This window comes from Gambusia affinis, linkage group LG05, assembly GCF_019740435.1.
Source record: "Gambusia affinis linkage group LG05, SWU_Gaff_1.0, whole genome shotgun sequence".
Lineage (NCBI taxonomy): Eukaryota > Metazoa > Chordata > Actinopteri > Cyprinodontiformes > Poeciliidae > Gambusia > Gambusia affinis.
In genome coordinates this window covers 988326-1003769 of record NC_057872.1, presented here as the reverse complement: position 1 = coordinate 1003769, position 15444 = coordinate 988326, and the positions used below count along the sequence as shown (strand labels likewise).

General features: G+C 38.2%; 1 protein-coding gene across 4 annotated transcripts in view; it reads left to right on the top strand.

Annotated features, from left to right (window-relative positions):
- grik2 (glutamate receptor, ionotropic, kainate 2) overlaps window positions 1–15444 on the top strand; it is a 369508-nt gene that overhangs the window by 148219 nt on the left and 205845 nt on the right. For all 4 annotated transcript variants that reach the window (XM_044116261.1, XM_044116262.1, XM_044116260.1 and 1 more), the window contains 2 exons: window positions 8212–8393; window positions 13715–13768. In XM_044116261.1, coding sequence (XP_043972196.1) covers window positions 8212–8393; window positions 13715–13768 — 236 coding nt within the window. The remainder of the gene's footprint in view (window positions 1–8211; window positions 8394–13714; window positions 13769–15444) is intronic.

Genomic DNA, 15444 nt, shown 5'->3' with positions numbered 1-15444 from the left:
CCAGTAAAATGGACAATGACCAACCACCAACTGTTCAACGTCAGGGCAACAGATATGCTCCTGGACCGATATATGAGCAGGATTATAGTAACGGTTGTTTACTAAAATGGCAAAGCCCCCTCCTTTTCGCTTGCCGATCTTAGTACAATCCTTGTCAGCCCAAACAGTTCAGTAGCCCCCGATAGAGACCTTGGCATCAGGAATGACCAGAATGAGCCATGTCTCCATAAAACATGTTAAACTACACCCCCCAGTATTCCCTCTGACACCTGGCCAGCACTGTTAACCTGGAAATCTCAAGCTCCCAATGTCTCGCCAGAGTCCAAAGTGTAACAGTTATGAAAAGGATCACACAGGAATCAAGCTCTGCATTGGTTTATTCCTACAAAACAGTGTGGGACACACTCAACTACCGGGTTTGGTAGACACAGTCACAGTCCAGCAGCTCAGTTAAGCAGCTTCTGGTTTTTTATATATATATATATATATATATATATATATATATATATATATATATATATATATATATATATATATATATATATTAACAACAAATGGAATAAAGAAAAATAAAATCATGTACAAATCACCATTAATTAAATATGTTAATACATAATGCAAAATAATATAAATGAAAATCAAAAATATAATACAAAACTTAAAATTCTTACTTTATGTAAAAGAATGCATGGAAGTCATATTCTGTAATAAAATAATTAAATTAAAAGATAAAACTACAACAGAAAACTGTATGTTCATATCTACAAAACAGTGTGGACAACCACCAGTCACAATCTTCAGCCCAACAAACACATTTTGGAGGGAAAACTTTATACAAGCTTTATAAACGTAACAATTTAATTTGAACCAACCCCAAAGTTTTGTTTAAAACACTTACACAGTTAACATTATTTTTATGCAGAACAAAAGCTGTGATAACTATTTTTTACAATATAAACATTATTAAGAGTGAGAGGTAGCAATAGCATGCATCTTACCAGCAGCTCAGTTACGCAGCTTCTGCATGGCTGCTGCTGCAGCTACATCACAGAACCCTGCTTTGTGTAACACTAATAATCGTCCTCCCAGAACGTTATTTACATTAGGAACCAAAAAATAGAAGGAGTATAAAACAGAAATAGCCTGCCACAGTCCAAAAGCAATTTTTATTGTCAATTCAGCAAAATAGAAATAAAAATGTTATGAGAAGGTTCATAAAATAATAAATAAATATATAAATAAAATTTACTCAGCTACAAAAGCATCCTTGAAGATTGCCATTGTCCTGCCCAGCACCTGTTTGCCCTACTGCCATCGGGGAGACATGCAGGAGCACAGAGATGGACAAAGAGACTGATTTTCCCAGATTAGGGAATCTAATACATAAATAAATAATAAAGTACTTTATACTATATATGCAAAGTATAAAAAGTATAAAGTACCTAATTTGAGGAATTTGAATTAAGTGCAGCTTGAGTTCCACAGTCTGATAAAAAGATAGAAACTGTTTCTCAGCCTGTTGGTCTTGTACTGGATGATCCTCAGACTCCTCCTGGCTGAAACAGTTTATGTGCAGGATGGATGGAGTCCTTCAATGTGCAGAGCACCCTTCTCCTGCATCGTGATGTGTAGAAGTCCATGGTGGAGGGCCCACAGTCCTCTGTTTAACCTTAACCTCTGCAGATCCATTCTCTCAGCAGCAGTGCAGCTGCCATGCCAACAGTGATGGAGGTAAAGAGAACACTCTCCACCACTCTCTAACACACCTCCCCAGTCACACTCTGAGTGATAGAAGCGCCGGCTCTCCGCATCTTCCTGATGAAGTAGAGATGCTGGTAGCATCTGAAGTAGAGATGCTGGTAGCACCTTCTGTCTAGTTTTGGACCAGACAGAAGGCATTGGCAATCATGTCTGCACCAGGGTCAGTGGTGTTAAAGACCTAGGAGGAATCCAGGAATAGCAGACAGACGTAAGAAGTTTTGCTCTCCAGGTTGGTTAGGGCTGTGTGGAGCACAGATGAAATGGCATCAGAGGTTGAGCAGTTCCTCCTATAGGCATACTGATGTGGGGCCACAGTGATGTTGTTGGAGTCCTTGATGTGTGTCATGATTAGCCTCTCGAACCATTTCTTGACTACTGATGTTAAGGCTATAGGTCAGTGGTCATTCAGGCCTGTTGCTGAGGAGCACTTGGGGACATGGACAATAGTGGTGGTCTTTACGCAGATGGGGACTGAAGCCAATGACAGTGAAGTGTTGAAGAATCCCCTAACTCCTCAGACAGGTGTTGGTGCTCTGAAAACAGTCCTAGAGCACACAGGCTGCATCCCTGGGCCACACAGTCACTGTCTTCTTTGTTGGTCTAATCCTTGTTATTAGTGGACAATATGTTGGCACCAGCAGGATGCGGATGTGGTCGGAGAGTCGAGGAAGAGCCCTGTACGCACTGTGAATGTTGGTGTAGTCCAGAGTGCTGTCTCGCTTGATTGAAATCACCTGAAACCACGTAAAACATATCTGGCTGCTTTGTCTGCGCTAACAGTGTCATGAAGCTCCTTTGATGCTTCTTTAGCATTAGTACCTGGCAGGATGTAAACAATGGTTATTAACGCTGCAGTAAATTCCAGGGGCAGATGGTATGGCCGACATTTTGCTGTCATAAGTTCTATCGCCTCTGCAATGCCTTTGGCTCCTTTTAAATATGTTTGCCTCTTGATCCATCATCAGTTCCATTTTCTTTGAAATGTGTCATTTACAAGCTGCACTATACAAGATGTGTCAAGGGCAATTGGAAATAGAAGGTGCTTAAACAGAGTGGTTTGGATTTGTTTATACCTTTTATTTTCCCCTTTAAAACTTCAAATTTTTGCTACTGCTTAGCCCAGATAATGTAGGAGCTTTTCTTTTTCAACACAGAGACCGTGTAAAAATAGGCTTCCCAGGAGCAAATACCAGTCTGCAGATAGGAAAACATTCAACAGCCCAAATTACTGAAAGATGGTAACTCTTTGCATTCATCAGCTTATACCTTATGCATTTCACCATTACTAAATGGTAACACATTTACAATACATGAATGACAGGTTAAAGACATCTCTATTTATTTAAACTCAACTTATTGTGTAATGACAGATTATCTATTGCCCTGGTCAAAACATACTTTGTGACACATCAGCAAACCTCAGTGAGATGAATTGAGTCATGTTTCTGTTGTGAGGCACAACTTGTAAGTTACTTTGTCAGTTGATAGTTACATAGAACACTGTCTGTGTCTCACAGGTCAGCACTTTGGGGATATCAGCATTACATCGACAGAGTGCTTGATTTAATGAAAAACAGGGAGCCGTTGTCACAGATTCAGCAGTCTGTGGGCTGTTTTCCCACAGTGCAGTGCACTCATCTGGAAACAGGAAGTAAACAAATAATGCCACAAGCCAAACAGCTGGTTATGCTGGGCTGTGAGCAGACACGCATGAGACTTCTACATCAGTTTAAAAAATGACTGTTTGCAGAAGCAATGTCCAACTGTGTTTGCAACACAACCAGGTCTGGTTGCTTTGTGATGAATCCGGATAATACCCAGGCAATCTATGACAAAAATGTGTTAAGTATGTTCTCATTTCATAAATTCTGCAGAAAATATGTATAGGTCAGATGTTAAGTTGCTCCAACATGTAGATTTTATAAAAATCTAGACTATGGGCCATTGCACACAGAAAATTAGAAAAAGGAGAGGAGGCCATGACGAAAGGAGGGCTTGTATAAGGAAAAGACAAAACAAAATATCTAAATTTTTTGACAAAACGCATGTTTAGGGAAAATTAAAAAGAAAATGTATAAATTTCTTGACGATTACACACATGTAAAGAAAAAGAAAAATTAATATATATTTTTTGACGACAGAACATGTATAGAGGAAAGTAAAAACAAATCGTATACATTTCTTGACAGAAACTCACATGCAAGGACAAGGAAAAATAATATATATATTTCTTGACGGAAATGTATGTGGAAGGACAAGAAAACACTAAATATATAGTTATGTTATAATTTCTTATTATGTCAGTTTTGGTCCTCCATAAGTCTTATTTACAATAAAGTTTTACGTCCTTTTTAAATTGATGATAGAAACTTCTCAAATTAATTGGAATTGTTTGACAACTGGAATCAATGGAATTGAATGCCAGATTGAATCTAAATTACTTTTTGTAAAGTCCCTAGAAGCATAATTTGTTGTGAAATGGTGCTTTATAAATAAACTGCATTGAACTGAGCACTGTTGCTCAATCACAGATAGGCCTAAGATTATTTGTACTAAATATGTACCTGCTCAACTTATTCAGAGACATAAAAATGGCTATACAGAGACTCTGATGTCAGAAGTGAATTAGGATCTGAAAAACCTGGATCACAGAGTATAAAATTGTGCTTCTATAAATATTTTCACATTCAGAAGACTTTTATTTAAACATGTATTTCTGCTTAAGCCACGGTGTCACATACACTAATATGAACAAACCACATTGTTGCCTTTTTATATTTAAACAGTACAGAAGAGAGAAGAAGTATTTGATACCACAGAGATTTTAAAGGTTTTCCAAGTGGGAATGGAGAGGGTTGTAATTTTCATTTTAGGTACACTTCAACTGTAAGAGTAGGGTTTTCAAATAATTCTCATTTTATTACATAAGTGTTTAATGCAAGGAAAAATATAACTTTATATTTGGCACAGAAACTTATGTTTCTCTAGAATATGAATTCTAGAGATGCTCTGATCAGATTTTTTGCCACCAATTCTGATACTGATCACCCATGAGGTCGATCTCTGCCAATCACTGCCCATCGCCTGGAATGGCTATTAATTTTTTGCTATAGCTATAAATGACACTATTTTATCTGACAAAATGGAAAATTATCTGGCAATAAATTCACCTGATTTAGACATATTCTAATACATATCTAAATTCCTTTTTCTTTTTTTAAGTTACATGCTGCAATTTTTAGCAGATGCTTGGTGTGAGAGTTCATTGTTTGGTGGAGGTTGAGCAGCACTCCGCCTGTGAAATATTATAACCCGTAGGGTGTAGCAGCGTCCAACAGCAAGAGCAGATCCCAGTGTCTTACACCGCCAGTTCGAAGACCTGAATTATTTTTCAGGTTATGTGTTTAGCTTTCTGACCATAATGCTAATACTAGTGTTGGTAGTTGTGCACTGCTTTACTTGCTATCTGGCCGCTCCAGATGTCATTTTCTTTTCCTGCATTGAACCTCAATATATCCATACTCCGTTAAGGGCTTTTTTTTTATTTTTTAAATGTCATAATAGACTTGTTGTGTCGATGCATTTTGACGTGCTTCACCCCCGAGGTAATTTTATGCCGCAACACGCATAGTCATTGACCTAATATAATGAGTAGACCCCCCACTGATTGCTCTGGTGCAAGAAATACAGTGGCCATCTTGGAGTGGTCGTCCCTCCTACTTGGTTAAACCAAAACTGCAGCAGAAGCCTCTGCACTGCTGGATATTTTTTTTCAGATTGACAGATTATTGATGTGAGATTTTGGGAATAACGTTTCACATGTAAGATATATACATATTACCATTTATATTTTGTGGATATATTATTGTATTGTATTGTATTTATGTCCACTGGCAAGAAGCCAGTGGACATAAATTATAGATTATAATTCTTAAAATCTTTTAATTATTACCTAACATTGATTTAGATTATGCAACACAAGTTGGCAAAGACTGTTATTTATGTGTAATTCTTTCAGTCTGTCAAAAGTAACATAGCTGCCATTTTATTTTTGAAGGTTTCACAATGTGAGGAAGAAGTGGGAAATGTCCTTAAGGAAAGACAGATTCACTGCAACGCACGGATGAATATCAGCTGCTGAATCTCTCTTAAGCTACAACTCCTCAGCTAGAAAATATGAATTTCTATATAGACATTATGTATTTTATGAACAGAATTTCTAGGCACAGCCAGGGTGTTGAGGCGATCCGTTTTGGTGGACTTAGGATTGCATCTCTGCTTTTTGCGGATGATGTGGTCCTTTTGGCTTCATCAGGTCGTGATCTGCAGCTCTCGCTGGAGCGGTTCGCAGCCGAGTGTGAAGCGGCTGGGATGGCGATCAGTGCCTCCAAATCCGAGGCCATGGTCTTGAGCCGGAAAAGGGTAGAGTACCTTCTCCGGGTCAGGATTGTCCTGCCCCAAGTGGAGGAGTTCAAGTATCTCGGGATCTTTTTCACAAATGGGGGAAGAAGGAAGCAGGAGATCGACAGGCGGATTGGTGCAGCGTCTGCCGTTTGTACTTGTCCATTGAGGTGAAGAGAGAGCTGAGCCAAAAAGCGAAGCTCTCGATTTACCGGTCGATCTTTGTTCCCACCCTCATCTATGGTCATGAGCTTTGGGTCATGACCAAAAGAACTTGATCGTGGATACAAGCGGCCGAAATGGGTTTTCTCCGTTGGGTGGCTGGGCTCTCCCTTAGAGATAGGGTGAGAAGCTCAGTCATCCGGGAGGGACTCAGAGTAGAGCCGCTGCTCCTTCACATCAAGAGGAGCCAGTTGAGGTGGCTTGGGCATCTGGTCAGGATGCCTCCTGGACGCCTCCCTGGTGAGGTGTTCCGGGCACGTCCCACTGGGAGGAGGCCCCGGGGAAGACCCAGGACACGCTGGAGGGACTATGTCTCTTGCCTGGCCTGGGAACGCCTTGGAATTCCTCTGGAGGAACTGGAAGGAGAGGCTGGGGAGAGGGAAGTCTGGGCCTCCCTTCTGAAGCTGCTACCCCCGCGACCCGACCTGGCAGTCGATTCCCGGATCTGGCCGACATTTACCACATGTCTTCCCCCCTCTCCTTCCCCCTTTCTGTCAGCCTACTTTTGAATAATGGATACTAGAGCCCAAAAAAGACCCCGTGGAGGGAAAAAAAAAAGCGCTGATACTTCATTGTGCCTGTCAGAAATATAACACTGAGTGGAGTGGTCGACCGCTCCAAGATGGCCACCCTAAATCTCATCTACAACAGTAGGCAAGAGCGGTTGATGAGGTGTCTATTCTTTATATATGTCTATTGCTATAGTTCCACAAAGAGGAGATAAGCTGCACACACACAGGCTGTGAAGTGAGATAAATATTATCAGTTTTGGTGATCGGCAACAAAGTGATCAGTGATCACCAATCATACACTTTTTCACGGAAAACGGCCAATTATGATTGGTGGCCAGTCGATTGGCACACCTCTAGTAAATTTGTTTATTATTAGTCCATATTTTATATTTTTCTTAAAACATGTTAAAGTTGATAACAAAATTGTTCAGCATCTAAGAAAATATCTTGTCTATTGAATCTGACTGAGTTGTGTTCCATGCTTAGATTGAGCCATGGAGATATTTTGCTGTAGTATACTCATCACAGTATTGTGATGAGTATCTGTAAAGTTAAGTCATTTTGCATAAATTCTTTATCAAAAGTGAGAGGAAACTGTTCAGTAAATTGAGAAGGATTGATCCCTGTCTTTCAAAGGCTTTCTTTGAAGAGTATTTTGTCTAAAAGCATATTGTACTACATCTAGGTTTTCTCTTACTGGGTCATCCCACTTTGCATCATACTTTGTTCACCAAATATGAACAGTTACTGACTGATACGTTCTCACTATAAGTTAAAACACTGATTGCACATTTCTGGAAGAAAACAGAACCAAGTATCAAGCAATGGATCAGATAAATGCTGATGACTTCACCCCTGAAACACATTACATATCTCCAAAACGGAAATGCAACTTATTTGAAAACAGTTGACAACATTTCAGGATGTCTGTGGAAAATGTGGACGTGTCTCAAGAGGAAGAACCCAACCAAGGACAAGATAGAGAGTAGTAGAAGAAGAAAGTGAAGAAATGTGATCAGTTTTTCCTCTAACAGTCTAAGCCTTTAGCAGCATAACTCCAGAGACCAGCTCAGGATAACCTGAGCCATGAAATGAGGGATGAGAGAGGCAGAGACAGGGGGAGTCCTTTCTCTGGATGTGCCATTAGAAATGTCTAATTTCAATGCACTAAACTGGGCCAAACAAAAGAGCAATTGTTACATCAGAAATGTAATATACCAAATTTCAACTATGATTTAAAATTGCAAATAAATTTGCTTGATGAAATAGCTGTGATTAATTATATTGAAAGTGATCTGCTGTGCTTGTCTTTCAGGTCTCATTCGGTTGCAAGAGCTAATAAAGGCACCATCCCGGTACAACATCCGCTTAAAAATCCGCCAGCTGCCTGCGGAGACAAAGGATGCTAAGCCTCTTTTAAAGGAGATGAAAAGGGGAAAGGAATTTCATATCATATTTGACTGTGGTCATGAGATGGCTGCTGGGATTCTTAAGCAGGTATGGACACATCAACTGCGCTTTACACTGTGTGCTGCTCCTTCCATGTAGAAGTAAATCATTTCCTGAGAAAGCAACAGGAGGTAGTCTAAAGCTGTGGATTGTACTTTTTGAGTAGGCAGGTTTTTTGGAAATGGATTGGTCACCTGATATTATCCAATATGCCACCATATTATATATGCCAATTTCCAATTGTTACATGTCACACCACCAAATCTGCTCAAATTGTTTTGATCTTTGTTTTAAATTCCGCATGCTTAATTTCCATGTCTCATTTTACTATGCAAATTTGAAAGTGTTAACAGTGCGTTTAGAAAAGCACCAATAGTTGTACTTCTGTACATGGAAATGCACTGGGAACACTGTGTGGCAACACAAGGGTATGAATCGGATACTCTGCCTCCCAAAGCAAGGTAACCAGAATGCCACCTTGGGAATTGCACCCAAGGAAATAAATCGCCAGTAAGGCACTTAAGGTTCGTGACCAATGACAACAAGACTTTATTCCACCAAAAAATAGAAGAAAAGAAAAGAAAATATTTACACTTTATTGTTCCATGTTATAAAAAGACAATTAAAATTTAAAGAACCACAATGGGAAGGGAAGTGAACAGTATTGAGGCCCACCAGCAGGGGAAGGGCAGTCCAAATGTGGGGAACTGGTTTCTAAAACAAATGAATAAATCCAAATAAAATCACCCCAAGCATTTATGAATAGACCATTGATTGTGAAGAAATTCCAACACCGGTCACTCGCACAGCGAGAAAACCAGAACAATGAGTAACAAGACAACCCCATTCACATTCAGGTTCACCAGAATAAATTAATTCCAACTCATCAACAACCGCAATGTAAACATAAGTGAAAAGTTTCTGCTTTTTGTAACCAGCACTAATCAGAAAAACATTGGAAGTGACTCTCAAATCTCTGTAATGTGAGTTGCTTAACACTTCTAGCCTAGAGTTTGTTTTTGGATAATGTAAGATCCTGCAATACAACCGCACTGTTTCTGAATTTTATTATTTTTAGTGACATTACCCACAGTACGTGGGCAATGTAATTGCTAAACAATGAGCTTGGTGTCATCATACATCATAAAATTGAAATCACATATGTGATTATGTTGCTTGTGGTGTTTAAAATAGAGAGGAATATCAAGTAATGTCGATAAGTTATACTGCAATAAAATCTCATCTAAATGATATAAAGTTAACGGCCAATGTTGTAGTTGATGGTGATATCCAAATTGACGAGCCAAAATTATAATAATAAAAGTTCCTACATTACTGTCAGATGGCACCAACAGATTATGATCCATATCTACAGTATTTGTCTGTGTTCTCTACTGGGAACCAGTTTGCAGGCTGGTGATGAGGGGAAATAAACTTAAAAACAAAACGAGCCGCATTAAGATTTACTAGTGACAGTCAAACGGGGTCCTCACCGCAGACTTTTGTAAAAAATTAGGTGGCCGTGTCGTTTCCTGATCAAAACGCAACAAACGAAAATAAAGGGATTTGAAAATGTTCATGATCTCTTCAAAACAATAATAATTATTTGTATGTTAAGGAATATTCAATGACATATTGAAATATCACAAAAATATACCACACAAGTGAATATTCTTTTTTTAGACAGTAAAATAAAGTTGTACAAAACTTAAATTAGTATTGCCAAGGTGCTCACCACCTTGGCAATGTCAACAATCAATGAGCAATCAATTGCTCTTTGATTGTTTTTGAACGAAAGAAAATCAATGAGCAATGCGCAAGGTCTGTGTGCTCTTTTGTTCTTGTGTTTTATTTATTTGCTGATTAAATAAATATCTCTGTATATAATTAAATAAAAATAATGATTGCTACTGCAGTGTACGAGAGCATTACAAGAACAAAGAACTGCCTCAGTCAGGCTCCGGTCGTATCTTCTTAGTAAAGAGAAGTTCAGAAGACTCGGATCGTTCGTGAATGTCACATCCCTATATATATATATATATATATATATATATATATATGATATATATATATATATATATATATATATATATATATATAGTATATATATATATATATATAATGAGAGAATATATATATATATATATATATATATCATATATATATATAAAGTGGAGGACTAAAGTGGGAAACACCCAATCGTGGAGTCGTGCTTTGCCCCTGCGCCACCACAGCACCCCGTCATATCCCTATATTGCAGACTTTTGGACACAGTTTTGTGTCGCATATATGTGACATGTTAGTCAACACCTCTGCGGTCTTGAGTACTACAACACTGGCTACATGTGCAACTAGACTCTAGGTTGTATTGTGTCTTTCTTACTCTATCATACCTACTAGTGATATTTTTTGTCATCTAGAAATATTTCTCATCACAAAACAATTATCGATCTGGTTAGTGATGTTGGCCTCTTATTTTGAAGAGTGAGGGATTTTGTGATAAAAAAATTGTACACACTTTGATTTAAGACATTTAGCTGCACACAGCTCAGGAATGAGAACACTTAAGATTAAAGTTTCTTCCATAATGAAGCAAACAGTTTGAAATTATTTATATTTTAGAAACAAACACATTTCTCAGCTTTTAATTTGTAGTCAATACTGATATACTATTTGCAATGCATGTAATAATTTATATCCATTCCAAGTTTTTGAACTAAACATTGTACATCATATAGCAGCTGTCATGTGACAAGGCTATTTGGATTTAGATTTGGTTTTCGCTTGTGTTTGTATTTTAATTAGTGTTATTGTTGTTAGGATTTCTCTATATTGGTTTATTCCTTTGTTTTCAGTTCCTTTGTTCTTATTCATGTCTTTTTCTGGTAAATTTGGTTTAAATAGCTAAGGACTATTAGCTTTTGCTCAGGTAGAAGTAGAACATATGTAAATAAGTTTCTCTTATGCCCATTATCCAGCCTTTCCTCAGTTACCGTCTACTTGTTCAGTAGATTCTATCTACTGGCAGATTGTATCCATGTTTCTCATCCCTCCTTTCTTTCTTGCTTATTGTGTATTTTCATATTTTCTTTGTCTGAATTTTGGTTCGAAATGTAGAGGTTGTTCTTAATTTTAGTTTAAAGGTTTAGGTTAGGAATAGAAAAGTCCAGAATGGATTATTTACTGTTATGGTTTCACTGTATTTTATGTTTTTTCACTAACCTTCATAATTGAAATTAAACAGAAATAAAAATTATTTTGGTTCTAACAGCTCTTAGTTATTTAGAAACTTTTGAAATCTTGTCTTCTTTTCATATTTGTCTTTTTAAAAGTACTGCATTCAATATGATGCAACCTTCCTGATGTTGGTTTCCTCCACAAAATGCTGGAGTTTTCATAGTTTCTCACCTGACATCAGCAGCTAAAATTCCTTTCCATCTATGAAATCATCTGCTCCACAGGGAGCTAACTGGTGATTCATTGTGGTTTGGTGAAGTTCACAGTAGGTAGAGCTCCAGAAACAGCACAGCCAGGACAAGATGGCTCACAGCCAGATACACGCGCACGCACATGCACACAACTCTGGACACGCACACACACACACACGCACATGCACACAACTCTGGACACGCACACACACACACACACACGCACACAGTGGAATGATAAAAGAAAAAGGTGCTTTTACCTCTGGAGCCCATCTCATTTTCAGACATATCTTGGTGAGACTCTGAATGCGCACATGTATCATCTGGAAGGCACGCAGTGGCTTTGTGAGTTGATAAGATATTACAGAGTACATCTGAAAGCCAGTATTTATTTATTTTTTTGCTTTACCAGTTTCACAGCTTTATGTGAAATTAAAAAACTGAGGTTTGCCTTTTCAGTTTTTCAAAATTGTTTTTATTGTTTTTATGTATTAAAGCAGACAGTAAGCAACCAGATGATTGTGTTGCATAAGTATTAGGGATTGGGCTTCTTCATAATCAAACAGTCCTTGAGATCATTTTACTCATTTTTAATTTTTATTGAGGAGGAGCAGGAATTTTCTTCTGAAATTATAGAGTGTCTACTTTTGGATGTTTGTCTAATGGCTGGCCTGAACTACATAAATGACAGTCTATCTGCCTTATTATTGACAAAAAATGTATGCAATAAAAGCAGTATTGAAATCAGACCTGGAATAATCAGGTATAAACCCTCAGCTCACTGAATCATCCGTTTTATTTTTGGTTATCACTCATCAGACCACATGACCTTCTCTAGAGTCCAGTCTTTCTTCTCCTTTGCAGATGATAGCCCTTTTCTCCAGTTAGCCTCTCTGATTACTGGTTTTCTGATGGCTGGACAACTATTCCAGTCCTTTGAATTCTCTTCACGTTGTGTGGAAATGATCTTACTTTCATAATTAAACAAAGCCATGAGTTCTACTGTTGTTTTCCTTCAATTTGAAGTCACCAATTTTTTTAATTATCACTGATCACGGTTACTCAGTGTTTTTTTTCAAACCACATTTCTCCCTCAAAAACAGTGGTAGCCCCTTTCCTTTCAGTTTTTAATAATGCACTGGACAACTCTTCACTCAATTTTACCAGTTTCTGCACTCCCCTTAGAGGCTTTCTGTGTGTGATGTATGCTAATAATTTGACCCTTCTTTTAACACACTAATATTTTTTTACACAACCACAGAGTGTGTCTTTCTCCATAGTTGTTTAAGAATTGAGAAGCGACTCATTGCACCAGCTGGTGTTAAAGAACTTGTTGTAGCTGGAAGACAGTTGTCCATGCTTTAACTCTCCAATAAGAAGCTCTTGCTTATTATTTTATCAGTTAAGTTCAGATCAGAACTTCTTTTTAAAAGAAATTGAGATTCATTTATTCCAGTAAAGTCTTTTAAAGAAGATGCACTACACTTATTTTCCATAATGTAAGTAATGTATTTTCAAACATTATATTCAGGAGAATCTATACTAGAAAACCATTGTGACGTAATCTCTAAGTGTTGTTAAAGAGTTGCTGTGGGGCTTCTGCTTACCATGATCCAGATGTTCTTTATCTATGGAATTGTGCAATCCTCTATGCTGTGTTATGTTAAATTTGCTAAAAAAAAAAAAAAGAAAAGAAAAAAAAATTAGCCTGAGCTCAGTCCTTTGCTGTCTTTGGTTGCTTGTCTTCTTAGTGGGTGTTTGCCTCTCACTGCAGCAGTTGTGAAATATATGCCTTCTTGCATTACATTGTAGGAGAAACATTAGATAAGGCAAACAACCAAACCAATATTTGTGTGTAAGCATTTGTGCAAATATAGTGAAATTGTCAAATTTATTTCTAAACCTTCTGGCTTTCTCTCCTTCTTTCACTCTTTGTTCTAGGCTCTTGCTATGGGAATGATGACGGAGTATTATCACTACATCTTCACCACACTGGTAAGTACAGAAGTGGCAGAGCTGCAGATGCCTTGTTGTCTCTTGTTACAACAAAAAAAACTACAATAAAAAAATTATTGAATATCTAAAGATAAGATGTTGCTCTTCAGTCTTTCTATTCTGTTTGTTTACTGTTCAGACCACAACCCCATTCCTCCTGGCCACCCACCCAGTGAACAACTGAAATTTTCATCAGTATATGTGTTCAAATAAATGCATAACACATAACTGGCAAGACATGAAATGAAAGTTAAACTAAATATGTGTTTTAAATAAACCAAGAAGAAAAAAAGACTGAAAACAAACAAGACCCCTTCACAATCTAACCATCACATACAATCACTGGGCACTTTATTAGGTATGCCTGTCCATCAGCTCATTAACACAAATGTCAACAGCATCTCAATGCATATAGGCATGTAGACATGGCCAAGATGATCTGCTGCAGTTCAAATCAAGTATCAGAACAAGGATGAAAGTTGATTTAGGCGACTTTGAACATGGCATGGTTCTGGCTGCCAGATGGGCTGGTGTGAGTATTTCAGAATCTGCTGATGTACTGGGATTTTCACCCACAACCGTCTCTAGGGTTTAGAGTGAATGGTCAAAAAAATAGAAAATATCCAGTGAGCAGCAGTTCTGTGAGCACAAATTCCTTGTTGATGCCAGAAGTCAGAGGAGAATGGCCAGACTGGTTTGAGCTGATAGAACAGCAACAATAAATCAAATAATCAAATGACCTAAGGTAGGCAGAAGAGCATCTCTGAACACACAACATGGTGACCCTTGAGCCAGATGAGCTACAGCAGCAGAAAACCACACTAGGTGCCTCTACTGTCAGCTAAGAACAGGAAACTGAGGCTACAATTCACACAGACTCACCAAAATTGGACAATAGAGGATTGGAAAAAAGTTGCCTGTTCTGATGAGTCTTGATTTCTGCTGTGACATTCAGATGGTAGGGTCAGAATTTGGCGTCAACAGCATGGATCCATCCTGCCTTGTATCAACGGTTCAGGCTGCTGGTGGTGGTGCAGTGGTGTGGGGGATATTTTCTTGGCACACTTTGGGTCCATTAGTACCAATTGAACATCGTGTCAACACCACAGTCTACCTTAGTATTGTTGCTGACCATGTCCTTCTCTTTATGACCACAGTGTGCCCATCTTCTGATGGATACTTCCAGCAGACGAATGCACCATGTCATAAAACATGAATCATCTCAGACTGGTTTCTTGAACACAACAATGAGTTCACTGAACTCAAATGACCTCCACAGTCACCAGATCTCAATCCACCGGTCCGTGGACCAATTGGTACCAGGCTGTGCAAGAAATAATTAAATATGTCCGTTCTATGTATTGAGTCTGGAGGAGCTTTTATTTTGAAAATCCTAAACCTAATCGGTTAGGTCTTGCGGCAACATACCCGCATACCCCCCCCATATTATTTTTCTCTACTTTGTCAGAAGAGATGAAAAGTCTATAACATTTTGCATTCATAGTAAAACCAGGGTTATGTAGACTTTTCTGTTTCCTGCTGTTTTTTCTCTACCTCCACTTGCTTTTTTCTTTTCATTGAAACAATACAATGTGAGCCATAGCTTTTTTGCCATTTCACATCACTCAGTGTTAAGCTAAACTAAAATCACTTTGAAGGTTGTTACATTCACAGAT